The following is a 19,121-nucleotide window of genomic DNA, read 5'->3' on the forward strand; positions in this document are numbered from 1 at the left end:
ACTCTCCTTTACACAGTCATCTTGTTTCACTGCAGCTATTCCTAAATTCCATTGGTAACGGTCAGAAAGGACTTTGTAACAAGCGGAGACTGATCTGCCCGGTTGACCCATTCAAAGTGTTGGCTCTCCATGAAGACGGATTGCGGTAAAATGGAAATGCAAGTGAAGACAAACGAACAGTATCAACTTCAGCAGGTTTTGGTGACGGGCAATAACAACACATTTGCTAAGTTAGAATGAGCTATTTATGCTAACAAGACAGTCATCGTCGTTAAAAAAATAGGGGTACAAACATAAAATAATCAAATTAAAGAAAAATAAGTGAGATATATTCGTGGGTGAGTTTAAATGCAGCATTTTTCAAAAATATTCTAAATCCCACCTAAGATTCAATGTTAGAGGTGCACTTTAGTCACCCATTGACAGTAATTTCACTATTTCCATGGGTTTAACATGCAGAATTTGGGGATATATATATATATATTGGGGCTTATTTGCAGAATATTCAAGAAAAAGAGTGTACTGGTATTATCAAGAAAATAAGTAATAATAAAAAAACATAATAGCAAGAAAATTGCAAAATAAACAACACGTCCATCAGCTTGAAACATATGCCAATTTTCAAGTTCCTTGTGTATTATTAGGTGTTGCTTTTTTCTAGTGCTTGTTTAAGCCATTTGTGAGGCATATTTTAAAGTCATATTGCTCGTTAAAATGACTTTTGAAAATATTTTTTTCCCTCCCCTTTCTTAGCTATGGTGGCATAGATGAGAACGCAAAATATTGCGTGTTTTAGAACATTGCTCGAACGCTGTAGAATTCCCTCTTGGGATGAATTCTGACACCAGCAAATTGGGAAGAGTTTGGCAAGTTACCCTCCTGACAACCAGTATAGATCCCATTGCTTTTTTTACATCTCTCAATGAAAGTTGAGCTCAACTTTCAAATAATATAACAATTCAATGAACAAGGTTTTGCCGCACACTGAACAGTTCACTAATGTGTGTGTGTGTGTGTGGGGGGGTGCTGAGTAGGGTCTTACTTTTTCTGCAGCCATGTACGTAGTTACTTACTTAATTCAACTCCCCCCCATTTCACCTTGACTTGCATTCTTTCATCATGTTTACATCCAGTTGGATCTGTGTCTCCTTGTTCTGATACTGATAAAAAAATGATTCCAGGAACGTCGACAAGTGAAATGCTAATTTAGGATTAGCGCGAGGCAATAACAAATACGTATCTATCGCTGCGTTTCACCTTGAGATCGGGCCGTGATTTGTCGCAACACTTTCATCAGCCAGTTCGGCTCTTCAAGAAGACGTCCCTGGCGGCAGTCTCTTCAGAGTTGATTTAAATAACCCCCAGAGTCTCTGTTAAATTTTCAAGTGTTTGGGCGATTCACCTGCCTGTGACTTTTAATTTGCATCCCGCTACCCTAATTAAACATCGTCAGACAGGACCTCTTCATAAAGGTTGGATTGTCGCTATTCACTTCGCCCAAGAACTATGACAGTGTTCATCTCATACCTTTTTGACGGTGTCCAGCATACTTTTCCCCCCTTGCCAGGGTTTGGAGTTCTTCCGGATGCAGCTCAAACTGGCCATGCTGTGCCACTTCCTGTCCTCCAGCTTTCGATGAAAGGTGTTAGCCAGCAGCAGCACCGTGTCATAGATGTAGCGATTTGTGATCTAGACACACAAATATAAATATAAATATAAATATAAATATAAATATGTTGTTTTATCGAGGTTATAGGTTATAGATATTTTTGCTGTTCAATTCATTCATCCTTTCCATGAATTTAGGATTAAAAAAAGCCATTTCTTGAGATTACCTCATTCACTGCCATTCACAAATTTATTCGGGAATTGAAAACATGACGTAAAGCGCACTTCCGGAATTTGTTAGGGTTGTTTTTATGCTTGGGTGCCGATAAACTGCTGGCCATGGCCTCTGCTATGTTTTTCTCTCTGCAGCATTTCCATTTTTTCCACCATGATGTCTGTTTCATGTACAGTAAAGTCTCGTTATATCGATATCGGATATATCGATAGTCCCGGTTATATCGATACTATTTCTATGCACGCACGGAGAAAATTACATGCAAACAGGGTCGGATATATCGATAGTCCCGGTTATATCGATATTTTTTCGGACTCCCTTGAATATCGATATAACGAGACTTTACTGTAATAAAGTGTTTGTCTTGTACTCAAACATCATAGAGTACATGGGGAAAGTCGCTAAAATTGCACAACTGTCCATGTTTTTATGTTCCTGTTGTGTTTATCATTTTGCTTTGTGTTGACTATTATGTGAAGCGCCTTGTTACAGCTGCAGCTGCAGCTGATGTATGGTATTGTATGTTAGAGCTTTGTTCCACCTTCAGCTGTGGTTAAAGCGCTATATAAACCAATATGTATGTACTGCATTACATTGTATTTTGGACAGCCATCTTCATTTCAAGCTCATATAACTCCAGGCGCATATAATTTAGAAATGAACTCTTTTTTTCTGATTAAAGAAGAGAGCCTAAGGTTTCTAACTGTATTGGATGATTATGTAATCCTAAAACTAAATATTCTGTGGCTCCTGGATTTTGAGTGAAAGTGACAGAAAACCTGGCACAGGAGTGGACACATTTTTGCACATCGTCTAGTGGTGAATGTGTTAATACCTATCAAAAAAAATCATTATTCTAAACAATACCCCAAAAAAATAGATTAGATTTTTTGGGGAAAAAATACAGCAAGTGCGTATATTGCCACTTCACTAACTGTCAATCCATAACAAAGCCTCAGACGCATGTTTGCTTGAGCTATTTAAGAGACAGTCTGGCAGTGAATGAGTTAATCAAGGTTTATTCATCTGAGGTGAGTTGAAATAAATACTGTAGACGTGCACTTGGCTAACTTGTTTTGATGTAAATGTGGGTGTTTTGCAACCATCAAGTTAGCTTTGCGTAAGCATGCAAATCCAGTGTGACTCATTGCCAGATGCACACAAGGCGTCTGAACCAACCATCGTTGAGCTAAAATGACATTTACCAACCACGGGATTGTTTTAAGTCCAAGCACATCTACGCCTGCAGTGTGAGTGTACCTCCATGCTGCGAGGCGGGGGTGATTCGGCCCTGTGATGGATGACACTGTGATTTACTGAGACTCTCCTCTTACATCCCCCACCCCAAAAAACCCAAAAGATAACGAGAAGATAATGAAAAGACTGACAGTGGTGGCAGAAGCCGCCATTGCGCACACACCACACAGTTGACACCCGCCATCTCCCATTAATTAAGCACAGTTATTTCGCACAAGCGCACGCCAGCAGCACCGCCGCTCGTACATCAAAACACGACTCCGGGCTTGTCTATTTTTAGATGTTGGCATGTAGAAATAATCAAAGCGCTAGTGCACACTGAAGCATCCAACGACGATGGCCGCCACTCTTCATTTGTATTTGCAAGCGCACCCTGTTTGTTTCTCTAACTGGAACACGGGGCAGTGTTGTGCTGGTTTTGTTGTATGACAGAAAACTTGCTGGCATTCATGTTAAATACTCCACTATTACTAGATAGATGTGTTTTGTGAGTATATATACACATTCAGAAATGTAACTGCAGCTGCAATTTAAAGGCATATATATATATATATATATATATATATATATATATATATATATATATATATATATATATATATATATATATATATATATATATATATATATATATATAAGTATGCTAATATGTTGAGAAAAACAAGCTTTGTATGTCTGAAAGGATCTAATTTCAGCTTCGGTTGTGATTGGATATTGTAGGGCATCTTTGATAGCAGGGGTCGGCAACCCAAAATGTTAAAAGAAAACAATCAAGCAAATAAATATGTCTGAACCTGTAAAAAATGAAATGCCTGAGAGAAGTGTGAAATATGTACAGAGAGCCACATTTCAGTGGGTCATTGTTTGTTTCACTATGTCAGGTTTGTTTCGTTTTGTCATGTTTTACTCACGGTTTTGTTTGCTACTTTGGACCTTTTTGTTCTGATGACTTTGTTGTTTGAGATTTTGTTCCTACCGACTTTATTTAATACAATTTGTCAAATACACCCTACTCCTCCCTGCTGTCTGCTCTTTTGGGGTCCACCACCACCACCTTCCAAAGCATGACACTGAGATGTTGAAACGTAATATATTACACACATTTAGTTTAGCATTTTTTTGTCATACTTGTCTTCCGACTTAAAACATATCAAAAATGAATTACCCTCCCCCAATTTTTTTGATTTTTTTTTTAAGCTTCACCAAACCACTTGGTTGGTGCGAAAGAGCTAAATGCTTCTTCTCTTGCTACGACCTTTTAGCATGGCCATTTATTTCCCCGACTTTTTGGGGATGTTTTTTAACTCATTCACTGCCAGACGTGCAAAAACGTGTCCACTCCGGTGCCAGGGTTTTTGTCATTTTCACTCAAATTGCAGGACCCACAGAATATTGAGTTTTAGGACTAGATAAACATTCAATATTCAATGCAGTGTAAGAAACCTTAGACTTTCATTAAAAAAAAAAAAAAAAAAAAAAAAAAAAACACGTTAATTCCAATTTTTTTGAGTCTTAAGTTAAATGAGCTTGAAATCAGGGTGGCTGTCCAAAATACAATGGAATACATACATATTGGTTTATATAGTGCTTTAACAACAGCTGAAACTGGAACATAGCGCTAACATGAACAAAAGGCAAATGTTGCCCCCTCCTGCAAGGGAAAAACATTGCCAAAGGTCTGACCAGCGCTTTATCGGCACATAAACAAGGAAAAACAAAACCTGAAAAAATTCGGGAATGGCGGTCAATGTCATATTTTCATTTCCCAAATAAATTTGTGAATGGCAGTGAATGAGTTATGTTTTAAGTTAAGTATTTAGAATTGCACATGTGGAAAAAAAATCATTTGCTAGATATTTGTTATCTATTAGTTTTGGCTGGCTAGCTAGCTATCTATTCACTATCTAGCTGGTTGGCTATCTAGCTAGTTATCTGTTGGCTATCGATTGGCTAGCTAGCTAGCTTTCTATCTATTTGAGTTACTTCTGGGTTGAGTGAATGCGGCCGCGTGTGGCTGCCGCTGCTCACCCACAGAAAAACTTATCTTGTGACTGTAAAGTGACCTTGAGAGTTTTGAAAGGCGCTTTTCAATGAAATGTATTATTATTATTATTTATTATATACATATATTTATTCTAATGAAAAGCTGTACGGCCCAAAATGAGTCGAGAGACAAGGCCGTGGAATAATTTTGCCGTTTGGCCAGTGTTGAAACATCAATAATGGGTGAAGCGTTGTCATTGTATCGTGCAGTGGAAAAGATTTTAAGAAACCATTTTTCAGCTCAGTTTCACATGATTGATGCGAATGTCATACTGTGCTGTCACAAACTGGAAATGTTATAAAAGTAAAAGTGCAGAATAATAAGTTTGAAATGAAAAGGAACTCAATGATGTCCATGACATCAGGGGTTTTCTCTTGTATAATCTTTCCTTTTGGGGGTGTGGGGGACAGGAGCAGACGGACAGATAAGATAAAAGAGAAAATACATCAAACTTTCTTTTTCTCTCTGCCTTTTGGGGGACTCTCTTGTCACATGTCTTGCTCTTTTTGCCTTTTCTGTGAAAATTAAAGTGGAAAATAAATCTAGTGACCCATCCCCGATCAATTTTGTGTGTGCACCATATGTCTGTGTATGTGTGTGGTGCGGATGTCTCCGCCTGCATTGCTTTGCTTCAGCGCAGTGTGAAATTGGGCATCTAAGGCCATCTTTCCACCCATACAAGGTATTGAACAGGTGTACATTAAAACACACTATCCTCCAATGACTTTACGAAGTAAAAAAAAAAAACCTCACTATAAATTTAATGCATACAAGGGGACGGCGGCTGGGGTCTTATTAGGAATAACTGATTCTCTTTTGCACTGCACCAGAGCCTCCTGGTGTTGTTGATGGCTCATTTGCATGTACTATAAAACAAGTGAATGCCTCATGCAGGGGGTGCGGGGTGCCAAGTGGTGTTTTAGATTAAGAATTTATCGAGCATAACCCCCCCTCAGGCAAATTCAGCAGCAAAGAGAGTAAAACTGATGAGCACAGGTCAGTGACTGGCATTTTTTAACACTTTCATGCACCCGGGAAACTGATAAGCTTTCCACTGTATTAAGCGGAAAATAATGATGGTAATATCATTTTGTTTTATTTTAATGTTTAGCCTTAGTAAGAGTTTATACTGAGAGCTAAGGTGTGAAACTCTTATTTTGCCACGGGCCACATTGTGGTAATGGTTTCCTTTCAGGGGCCGTTGTCAATTTGAGGAAGCCATTTGAACTGTTTAATAATAATAATAATAATAAATACTACATTTTATTTCAAGCGCCTTTCAAAACACCCAAGGACACTTTACAATAAAAACAATAGAACACAGCACATAACAATAAAACCATAAGTAAAATGATAAATAATAAAATAGCAGAGAGAATTAGACATTGAAAGCAATTTTAAACAAATGGGTTTTGAGATGAGCCTTGAAAATAGGGAGGGAGTCAATATTACGGATGTTGGGTGGGAGTGAATTCCAGAGTTTGGGAGCAGAGCGGCTGAAAGCTCTGCATCCCATCGTGGTGAGACGGGCAGAGGGCAGATAGAGGTGAAGGGAGGATGAGGATCTGAGGGACCGAGAAGGAACAGAGATTTGAAGCAGGTCAGAAAGATAGGGAGGAGCAAGGTTATGGATGGCTTTGAAAGTAAACAGAAGTATTTTGAATTCGATACGATGTTTAACCGGTAGCCAGTGGAGTTGCTGGAGTACAGGGGTGATGTGGTGAAAGGAGGGGGTTTTAGTGATGATCCGGGCTGAAGAATTTTGGACGAGTTGGAGTTTCTGGAGAAATTTCTGATTGACACCGAAGAGAAGTGCGTTGCAATAATCGATGCGGGAGGTGACAAGACTGTGGATAAGGATAGCAGCGGAGTGAGGGGTGAGCGAGGGACGGAGACGGTTAATATTACGGAGGTGGAAATAAGCAGACCGAGTAATGTTATTAATATGGGAGTGAAAGGATAGTGAGCTATCGAGGATGACACCCAGACTCTTGACCTGAGGGGAGGGGGACACGGTAGAACTGTCAATGGTGAGGGAGAAACTGTTAGTTTTGTGGAGGGTGGATTTGGTACCGACAAGAAGAAGTTCAGTTTTTTCACTGTTGAGCTTGAGAAAGTTATGGGAAAGCCAGGATTTAATTTCTGAGAGGCAACATGAGAGGGATGAAGGTGGAAGAGAGGCGTCGGGTTTGCTGGAGAGGTAGAGTTGGGTGTCATCCGCGAAGCAGTGAAAGTGAATGCCAAACTTACGGAAAATATTGCCAAGAGGAAGTAGGTAGATAATAAAGAGAAGTGGCCCCAGGACAGACCCTTGAGGCACACCAGAGGACACCGGAGAGGACCGTGAGGTGAACGGGTTGATTTGGATGAATTGTGCGCGATCAGAGAGATAGGAATGAAACCAGCGGAGTGGGGTGTGGGTGATGCCTAGGGTGGAAAGTCTGTCGAGAAGGATAGGGTGGGAAATGGTGTCAAAAGCTGAGGTCAGGTCGAGAAGGATGAGGATGGAGAGTGAACCGGCATCGGCTGCCATAAAAAGAACATTCGTGATTTTTATGAGAGCCGATTCGGTACTGTGGCGGGGGCGGAAACCAGACTGGAATTGTTCGTAGAGGTTATTGTGAGTGAGGTGTCAGTGAAGCTGGGACACAACTGTCTTTTCAAGAATTTTGGCGATGAATGGAAGGTGGGAAATTGGACGTAAGTTATTGAAATCGTTTGGGTCTGAGCCAGGTTTTTTCAAGATTGGAGTGACAACTGCGGTTTTGAGTGGGATAGGAACAATTCCAGTTGATAATGAGGAGTGAATAATGGTAGAAATAAATGGGAGAAGAGAGGGTAGGCAGGACTTGATAAGGATAGTGGGGAGGGGGTCGAGTTGACAGGAGGAGTTCTTGGATTTGGTGATAATGTCTGAGATTATAGAGGGATGGGGGAGTGCAAAAGCGGAAAAATGTTTGGAAGGAGTAGAAAGGCTGGGAGAAGGGGGGCGGACAGAGGACCCGATGTGCTGATGGATTTTGTTGATCTTTTCGCAAAAAAACATCAGCAGAGTGTTGCATGTCTCAGAGGAATAAAAGTGTGAGGGGAGAGAGATAGGAGATTGTGTGATTTTGTGATAGAGGGAAAAGAGGGCCCGTGAGTTACCAGAATTTGAATCAATGAGTCCAGAGTAATATAGCGATTTTGCGCGTGAGATAGAGTCCTTATAAAGGGTAAGGTGAGTTGCATACATGTCCTTGTGGATAGTGAGCCCGGACTTCCTGTAAAGTCTTTCAAGTTGGCGAGTCTTTGTTTTGATGGAACGGAGATGGGGGGTGAACCAGGGTGCAGGTCGGGTAAATTGAACAGACCGGGACTTTACAGGAGCAAGGGCGTTGAGGGTGTTCGTGAGGTCCGCGTTGTACCGGGAGACAAGTTCATCAGGTCAAGTTAATCCGCTCCACATATTCAATACAAAACATTTCAAATTTGAAGTCAAAAAAAGTCAAAGTCAAAGTCAGCTTTATTGTCAAATATGCTAATATGCATGACATACAGCACAGATGAAATTACTGTCCTCTCAACAATAATGACTGTCATTGTGGTTTATATGGGACAATTTTAAATTTTGGTACGGACTTTAGCAAGCATAATGGCATTTCACAAGTTTGATTTGCTTTATCCCATGTCATGTTCCGAACGAGGCAGTGTGATTATCGTCGGAACGAAATCATTTGCTGGATGCCCAAAGTATGGTCGACAGAGACAGTAGATCCGATTAAGATGTTTTTTGCAAATTTCCCCATTGTGGGACGATTAAAGGTTTTCTGATTCTGATTCTGATTAATGAAGACGCGTAAAACCGTACCAAACGGACCAAAAACAAACTAGGGCCGTTGGTCCCAAATGTGGACCAGGAAAAATACGAAATAAACACAAACGAAGCGCGAGTAGGGAGGGAAGGGGAGAACCAACCTTTGTACTCCACAAACGGAATAGAAAGTATGTGCACACTTAAGTGCACTGAGTAATAATTCCGACTAGATAGAGATGACTAGTGGGAAGGGGGGGAGGGGCTTGGACCAGGACAGACAATAACATACACAGCAAAAAAATCTCTAACCTGGGCAATGGCAGTGGCGAGAAACATCACTCCACGGGCCATCCCACGACCTAATAAATCCCTTAAATACCCGGTGACATAACGAGGTGATTGGCAGCAGGTGTGTACAAGCGGCGAGGCGTAAACCCGCCACTTGCTGCCGAATACGAATGTGACACCCGGGCCGAGTAAAATGATGTGGTGGGCCAGATTTGGACCCCCCAGGTCTTGCGTTTGACACCTATGACTTAAAATACTGTATATTCCAGCAATTTGATAAGGTCTGCAGTCACCGGTTCCTTAAAGGACAACCAACATCACTTTTTTGTTTCCGAACTGACATCAGAAAAACGTTGTATAGCATCTAAAATACCCAAAACACGCAGTATGATATTTTTATTCAAATGCAAAACACCAATAGTGTCCAAAATCTGCAAAAAATCGAGCTGTGAATTGGGCATTTTCAGAAAGTCCCGCCCCCAGTTCGTGATGTCACGCCAAGACGTCTTGCATTGCTGCAGAATCAAAACAATGGCTTCGGATTCACAGAATATGCTTTCTTGTTACACATCCAGTTATGAATATGATTCAAATAGTTCTGAAGAGGAAAGCATACATGTGTGCAATCGATTAAATAATTAATTCCGTGCCATTTTGAGGCAACATTGGGGGGAAATGTCTCACCCAAAAAGAGACAGAAAATGGCCACCGAGCTCCGGTGTGTATTGAATCAGCCCGTTTCCACAGGCTGATAAATTCCTTACATGGATTTTGGGCGCCCTCTTCTGGCTCTGTCTGGTGCAACACGGGTTTTTCAGACCAAACAAGCATTGACGTGATGGAAGTACTGCTACAATGTGTCTTTTTTTCGGTCAGGGGCGTTCCTTCAGTGACGTCACATACGGACTCGTCACCAACTCAAAAACAAGACTTCCGGAATATTCAGCACGAGTCTTAGAACGTAAAATATAGCTATATGCGGTGGAATCTTTGTAAAATACGCTCAGTAGAAGTCATTTGAAGCCATTTTACAAATTATGGACACAACTTGTCCGGAGACACCGGTTGTCCTTTAATCTTATATCATTATCATCATTTATGAATCTATAAGTTGCAAGCTATCGTAAAATAAAAACAAAACAAAAATAGATGGACAAAGAAACAAAAATGGAGATGTGTTTTTTTGTGGTGGGGGATCAAAGTTGCATGGTATGCATGGTAAATAAGAACAGCCACCGGCTTCACAGTGCAAAGGTCGCCGGTTCGTGTCCTGCTCCGGCGTCCCTGTGTGGAGTTTGTATGTTCTCCCCGGGCCCGCGGGGGTTTCCTCCCATATTCCAAAAACATGCAGGGATTGAACACTCCAAATTGTCCCTATGTGCAAATGTGAGAGTGACTGTTGTTTGTCTTTGTGTGCTCTGCAATTGGTGCCCGAAGACAGGAAAATGAAATGGATGGAATGGATTCTGATAGTCTGAGATGAAAGGTTCATAATTTCACATCTACAAGATCTCCGTGTGTCGAGTCATTAAATCATTCTTCCCCAAAAAAAGTTGCCTTCCAAAAAATTTGCTCTCAATTGCGCTTATTTTTTGTTTTGCATTTGAGACCTCAGCGGAGGCCTGAAATGTATCATTTCAAATTTGAAAGTCGACTTAGCCATTCCTCTATTTAATTCTCTTGACATTTACCATAATCGGGAGTTTTCTGAAAAATTAGATGCACTATCACCAAAAATCGATGCATTCAAACTTTTGTTGCTCGGCCTTGGCAGATATCAAAAAATAATTTTGCACGAGAAAATCTTCAAGGCTCTAAAATGACCTTGTTGTCTTCCAGCTGACCTTGTGGACTTATTTTACTTGCGGCTGTGCCGTGACATCTTCATAAGCACGGCGGCAATGATTCTCCTTTTAACAAATTCCCACGTCTCCTCAAATGTGATGCGTGGGGCTCTTGTGCTGCCACATAAATCAACAGCACTGGATTCAATTTAATACATTTTGTCTTGGAACGTAAATAAGGGTGCGCTTCTCTTTTCGTCGCCTGTCTGATGGAAGTTTGATGACTTGCATGCATAAGCACAAGTAGAGGGACACACCAAAGACCATCATGACTGCATACATATTGTCACCTTAGGGGCACATATTAAGGGGAAGAAAAAAAAAACAAGGAAGAAGGAAAAACACAAGACAGATGGGAAAACAATGGAAAGCATTGAATATGTCTAACATAACTACATAGATAGACACTGGTCAACTTTACGCCAAAAGGAGAACCGAAGCCTGCAGACAAGTTGTGTCCATAATTTGTAAATTCACTTCAAATGACTTTTACTGAGCGTATTTTACAAAGACTCCACCGCAGATAGCTATATTTTACATTTTAAGACTCATGCTGAATCTTCAGGAAATCTTGTTTTTGAGTTGGTGACGATACCTACCGTGACGTCACGTAGGTATCGTCACTGACCGAGAAAGCGACACACGATGCATTTTGGGTACTTTGTTTGGTCTGAAAACTTCATGTTGATTGGTGTTGATGGCGAAATTAGAAGTAAAACACATCAATAACGCAATGGTGAATCGTTGTGTGTTGCACCAAGACTACTATTTGATACTCACTGACACAAATTCCCAGCAGACAAATCAGCCCATTTCCAAAGGAGCTTGGGCGCCATCTTGTGCATTTTCTGGGACGCTACATTGGTGTCATTGACGGCTCGAATTGATATGGGAGGACTCCTTTAATCGATTGCAAACATTTATGCTTTCATCTACAGAACTATTTGAATCATATTCATAACTGGATGAGTAACAAGAAAGCATCTTCTCTGAATCTAAAGCCGTTGTTTTGATTCTCGAGCAAGGCAAGACGTCTTGGCGTGACGTCATGAACTGGGTGCAGGACTTTCTGAAAATCCCCAATTAGCAGCTCATTTTGTTGCAGTTTTAGCACACTTTAAGTCATTTTTATTGGTGTTTTGCATTTGACTAAAAATCTGTGTGTTTTGGGTATTTTAGATGCTATAAAACGTTTTTCTGATGTCAGTTAGGAAACAAAAAAATGGTGTCGTTGTTCTTTAAGGGATCGTGGTTATTGCAGTGGACAGCTTATCAGGTTACAGGGTGCATGAAGGGGTGAAAAACGAGGCACAAAGAGAGAATGCCTTCAAAGTAATTCAACTCAATGCCGTCAAAAATACACAGCAATGTAAACAGGCTTTGGAATGCAATCCCGCAAATAACCTCAAATGTAAACACGGTAAGCAAAGCAGGCAACAAATCAAACCAAATTATAATTTCCTAATGTCCCTGCTAATTTTTTTGGTATTTTATCATTTTTGAGAGTATTAAAAGATGGATGACCCGACAGAGATGAGGCTCATGACTTCCTAGAGTCCATGTGGAAACTGCATTTGTTTGGTGGAAAATACAGCGTAAAAGCAATACAATCGTGTACTGAGCAATGCTGGGTTGTGTTAAACAGTATCGCACAAGCTACCACCATAAAATCTAAAACATAATATGATTTTCAAAAAAAAAAAAAGTTTTTATTTACTCATACACTGCCAGACGATGTGTAAAAATGTGTCTACTCCAGTGCCAGGGTTTTTGTCATTTTCACTCAAATTGCAGGGCGCACAGAATATTGAGTTTTAGGACTAAATAGACATTCAATGCAGCGTAAGAAACCTTAGACTCTCTTCTTTCATTAGAAAAAAAAATCTAAGTTATATGGTTCTAGAGTTATCTGAGCTTAAAATGGGGGGGGGGCTGTACTAAAGTAAATTCAGGCCCCTCATGGGATGAACATTGCAAGAGGTCAGATCAATAAATAAATACATTTGGGAATGGCAGTGAATGACTTAATGGGATTCCAAATGAGAACGGGTCGGACATTGATTGATTTCAGAAGAGCCTATGCTTTTATTGACTATTTCTTGAAGGGGAACGAGCAGTGGTAGTAGTTGCAGTTGTAAGTGGCTGATCTTTGATTTTTCATCATAGATTTTCTTCTTTTTCTTTACCTTTCGGCTTTTTCCTTCAGGGGTCGCCAGAGCGAATTAGTGTCCTCCATCTTCAGAGGTTTGATTCACATTTTTGTTTTGACCACGCTTTTACGTCGGATGCCCTTCCTGACACAACCCTCTGTATTTATCCGGGCTTGGGACCGGCACAAGAAGAGACTGGCTTGTGTCCCCTTGTGGCTACAGAACAAGCAACTCTACGAACTTAATAAAGATGAAGTAAAAGGCTCCCAAAAACAAAATGGTCATCGGCACCGCAACATTCAAAAAAGCAAAACTATACTCACCATTTGATTTTCTAATCATCATCATCATCATAATAATAATAATAATAATAATAATAATAATAATAATAATAATAATACGTTTTATTTATAAGCGGCTTTCAAAACTCTCAAGGACACGTTATGTCACCAGGGATTTGCTTTAATTTTGTTTGCAAAGTGAAATAATGAAACACAAGATCAATCAATTGCTTAGATCTCTTTCATTTTAAATGATAGTGTCTGTATTTGGTTTGAGATGGGCTCACCTCCAGCTGCTGCGCCTTGGCGTTTTTTGGATCGCAGAGCGACGTGTTGATCCGGTGATTGTGTTTGACGCAACGCTGCGTTGTGTTCTGCGGCATGGGGAAGGTCTGTCGCACCAATGTCAGTCGACCCATTGACTTCATTACCAACTCTTGCAGGTCATAGTCGGATATCTCCTGAGAGGGCGCAAAATGGAAAGGGATTGATGACAAACGTCTCCATGTATCATTCTGGGTTTAATAATGGGTTAAATTGATTCAGGCATTCTCAAAGATCACTTTTTTAAAATAGGTTTGAACACAAAATAAATAAAAATGTAGTACGTTGAAAATACTTCATTGGATTATCTTTGTTTTAGATCACAGGTGTCAAACTCATTTCACATGGTGGGCCATGTATGGGCTCAGTAGATGTCAAGTGGGCCGGACCATTAAAATTATACCATACATGCTATAAATAACCAAATATCATTCCTTCAATACTGAAACTTGTTGAAAACACACCAAACACAAAAGTTTCCTGCATCTCTGTCAAAAAATATGACATGGTACATTTTTCATCGAAAATTCTACATTCCTTATCTACCTTTCTCCGTTTGGATAATTACATTTTGGTGTTGAAACCGCTCTTTTCTTCCACATTGATCGAAACAGCAACACTCTACCCCCTAGTGGACAATCATTGACTTGCACGTCATTAAAAATATGAATTCCATGTCGTTTTTGCATTTTTTCCACTTTTAAATTATTCTGCGGGCCTGATCAAACCAACTTGGGACCGGTTCCGGACCGCGGGCCGTATGTTTGACACCACTGTTTTAGAAGACGAGCATCAGTCTGCGTGCCAATGTCTGGATGTGATCTGCGGTTGACAGCACGTGGGTGTGTTCTGTTTATTTGTTCTCCTGGCAATAAATGGATGGAAAGTGCATCGACTATGCATTTCTTAATCCACATTCAAGGGCAGTGCGTAAGTACAGTACATTGTTCCTGAGATATAGTAGCGCTTTCTGAAAACAATCATGTTGCTCTTATATTAAAAAAAATAAAACAATGCACTATATATAATACATTAATGAACAAATACATAGATAAATAAATAAAAAAACGAATAATATTACAAAAACAAATAAATAAATACATACATAAATAAACATACATACAGATAAATACATACACAACTAAATAGGTAAATAAATAAACAATACTATAAATAATTACATACATACATAAAATAAATATATAAATAAACATACATACAGATAAAATGATTTAATTATTAATTATTATTATATTAAAATTATCCAGAAAAACTAATAATGCACTAAATATAATACATAAATGAATAAATAGATAGATAAACAAATAGATAAAAAAACTAATGATATAACCAAACAAATAAATAAATACACACAAACATAAACATAAACATACATACAGATAAATACATACACAACTAAATAGGTAGATAAATAAACAATACTATAAATAAACAAATAAAGAAATAAACAAATAAATATAGCCAGATAAATACATACATAACTAAATAGATAAGCAATACGATAAATAAATAAATACATAAATACATTGAAAAAACATGCATACAGATAAATACATACATAAATAAATATATAATAAATAAATAAATAAAAATACATGAATAAATAAATAAATAAAACAGATAAATACATAACTAAATAGATAGATAAATAAACAATACTATAAATACATATCAAAATAACTAACTAACTAACTAACTAACTAACTAACTAACTAACAAAAAATACACATGGCAGAAAAGGGAAAAAGTCAGAAAATGGGAAATTCTGAACTATGTAATATTAGATAGATTATTAGATTTACTGAGGTGTAAAATGTATCATGAACAGGGTTAAGAGGTGTTATAGCGTTACTTGGGCGTGACTTGTAGATTTCTCAACTGCCAATTTAAAACTGGAAAGAACAAGTGCGAGGCAGATTCTACCTTGGTAATTTTTATCAACGATCCATCGAAATACTCAACTACCCTCACCTGTTTTTGTCTCCGGTGGAGATAAGACTTTCCCCATGTTGTCAATAACATCATGTTCAATCTTCAAGTCCACACATTTTTCATCTGGTATCGTACAGAATCAAACAGTTGACTTCATAAGTTAATAATAATAATAATAATAATAATAATAATAATAATAATAATAATAATAATAATAATAATAATACATTTCATTTATAAGCGCCTTTCAAAACTCACAGGATATTTTTTTCTGCGGGTGAGCTTATCTCTGTACAACTATGCGGCAAGAGAAGGTGTCATTTAATGTGTTTAAAATGTGTGTCACATTTGTTTTGCATCAGTCACTAAAACAGCTTTTGGAACACGCCTCCAGTGAAAGTCACACTGGGTGAATGTTTTCCTTTTTTTGGAGAGAGGCTGACACAAGCACAATGATGGGATGGTTTGAAAGTAGCTCCTGTGTGTGTGTGTGTGCATGTGCAGATTTTTTTTTTTTGCGTTAATGCATTCATGTGTGAGACATTTAGTCTTTTGAGAAGGGTGTTCGAGTGCATGCGTTTGTGTGCGTGTGTGTGTGTGTGTGTGTGTGTGTGTGTGTGTGTGTGTGTGTGTGTGTGTGTGTGTGTGTGTGTGTGTGTGTGTGTGTGCGTGTGTGTGTGTACGCGTGCGTGCGTGCGTGTGTGTGCGTGTGTGTATGTATCTGTGTGACATTCAGTGCTTGCCCTTGTCAGGCCACCGTGAATTTTAATTCTCTTTTGACCAACAGATCTGCCAGTTGTGAAAGCAATTTTCAGCGTTTTGTGTTACTCTGTAGTCTCGGTTTTGTAATCCAGAGCCAGTGGACGATTGTTTTCAGATTTGTGCTACGTTTCACTCCCAGAAGCCCTGTAAATAGATTCCTCACTAGTATTGTTTTTTAAACTTGATAGGACAGGCAGACACACAAGGTGAAACGTGTTCAAGATTAAATTATTCGACGCCTTAGGTGAGGTCAGAATATTTATTTCTCTGTTTTACACAAATGACTATTTGATTTCTTTCACATTGTTTGCATGGTCCACTGAATAATGGGATTCTGTTCCTTCTGGACACTTGGCTATATGAGAACACATCACAAGGGCAGTAAATGCACAGTATTTTTACTGCCTCTATTCATTAGACGCAAACACTCAAGGTGTCTCCAAATGAACAATTGTTCTGATTGAAACCAAATGGAAGGGCGGTCTTGCTGAACAAAATTAAGTGTTAGCTACAAGCGCTAATGCTAATCCTACAACCAAATCACGAGAGTTTCTCCCTTTCCAGCATCCCTTGTATTTTGTTTTTCTATTTCTTTCCTTTCCTCTTCCTGCTGCTCTGAAATGTAAAGTTCTCCATTGTGAGACTGATACAGGCTAATAATGCAATCCAAGGCTGCCATTTTTTTGTCGCGGGCCACATTGTAGTTACGGTTTCCTCTCACGGGCCATTATGAATTTGGATATTTGGGAATTAGAATGTTTAATGCCCTCCACATATTACATATAAAGTTCGGACTTTAGCAAGCATCATGGAATTTAACAAGTTTGATTTACTTTCACAGGCCGAATAAAATGAAGTGGTTGGCCAGACGAGGTGGAAATAGGAAAAGTTTGTTGTCGATATACAACATTAAAGGGATTCGGAGAACTTTGAAAACATATTCTTGTACTGATATATATATATATATATATATATATATATATTATATATATATATATATATATATATATATATATATATATATATATATATATACTCGCCTCAGGCTTCTTCCTGTCAAACGACCATTCATCCAGGCGGTTGAAGAAACACTGAACTATAATGTTCACACCCTCCCCACAAAACAGTACACAAAATCACAAAACCACAAAAGCCAAAAAGTAATCTCAGGAGCTCAACAGCTCATTGGTTGCTTTCTCCATCAACATGAAAATCATAATCTCTCCAATTTATCCAAGAGCTCCTTTTCTTCTGGCTTTTTATTTGAAAACATCTCTCATCCTTTATTATACTTTGTCCTCTGGCCCCCTCTCGTCACAGCCTCTTCACCTCTCCCTCAGAGACATTAAAGGCTTCTTTCTTGAGAGAGAAAAAAACTATTCATTTAGTCTCTAACCTTTCTGATGACCTCCCATTTCCACTGCTCAACCTCCCAAGTCCTCCGCATGGGGGGAAAACCACACGGTCTTTATTGCTTTTAGTTATAGGATGATCATGCGCCTTCACCATCAATGCTTCTAAAAGATAAGTGTGCGGCAATAGATGCCTCTTTCATACCATTGGTGGATGATAAAAATGCACACATTTCTCATCTCAGAATCAGAAGTAAACACAAGACATGATGAATTGTGAGAAGGCTTGACATCATTTGCTTTTCTGATTGGTGAGGAAAATGCGGACTTAACGTTAAACAGGGAAATGGTCAGATGTTCATCCATCCATTTTCCATACCGCTTATTCCTCATTAGGGTCGCGAGGGGTGCAGGAGCCTATCTCAGCTGTCTTCGGGCACGAGGCACACTCACACCTAGGGACAATTTGGAGTGGTCAATCTGCCTTCATGCATGTTTTTGGAGTGTGGGAGGAAACCGGAGGACCCGGAGAAAACCCACGCGGGCCCGGGGAGAACATGCAAACTTCACACAGGGAGGCCGGACCGGCGACCTCTGCACTGTGAAGCCAGTGTGCTAACCACTCGACTACCGGGCCGGTCAGATGTTCAGTTAGATGTAAATTCATTCACTGCCAGACATGTGCAAAAAAACACTCCAGTGCCAGGGTTTTTGTCACTCTAATTCCAGGATCCACAGAATATTGAGTTTTAGGACTGCATACACATTCAATGAATGGTTGTATAATAATTCTTAGACTCTTTTCTTTCATCAGAAAGGAAAGGGTTAAATTCTAAATTACATAGGACTGGAGTTATATAAGTTTGAAAGAAGGTGGCTGTCCAAATAATAATGCAATACATACATATTGGTTTATATAGTGCTTTCACAACAGCTGAAGCTGGAACTAAGCTCTAACATGGTAAACAAATGGAAATTCTGCCCCCTTATGGATGAAAAAAAACATTGCCAGAGGTCTGGCCAGTGTTTTTTTTGCCATCCAAGCAGGAAAAAAACTAAACCTAAATTAATTCGGGAATGAATGACAGTAAATGTTACGCGCCAGCTGAAAAAGGCGCATCACAACAACAACCGTGACACTCTGACGAAGGCGGAAGTATACGCCGAAACATGTCAGGTAATTGAACACCTACAATACACTGTCTGTAAGAAAATAATCAGTTTTAA

General features: G+C 39.2%; 1 protein-coding gene across 7 annotated transcripts in view; it reads right to left on the reverse strand.

Moving 5' to 3' along the window:
- Positions 1–19,121, reverse strand: part of grid2 (glutamate receptor, ionotropic, delta 2) — a 493,088-nt gene that overhangs the window by 161,081 nt on the left and 312,886 nt on the right. For all 7 annotated transcript variants that reach the window (XR_016114686.1, XM_088994116.1, XM_088994120.1 and 4 more), the window contains 2 exons: positions 13,791–13,964; positions 1,528–1,689 (listed from right to left, as the gene is read on the reverse strand). Coding sequence is in view for 6 of the 7 variants with exons in the window: in XM_088994116.1 (XP_088850242.1) it covers positions 1,528–1,689; positions 13,791–13,964 (336 nt within the window). In the remaining variant the exon portion in view is untranslated. The remainder of the gene's footprint in view (positions 1–1,527; positions 1,690–13,790; positions 13,965–19,121) is intronic.

This window comes from Hippocampus bargibanti, linkage group LG04, assembly GCF_051943395.1.
Source record: "Hippocampus bargibanti isolate YZ-2025 linkage group LG04, ASM5194339v1, whole genome shotgun sequence".
Classification (NCBI taxonomy): Eukaryota; Metazoa; Chordata; class Actinopteri; order Syngnathiformes; family Syngnathidae; genus Hippocampus; species Hippocampus bargibanti.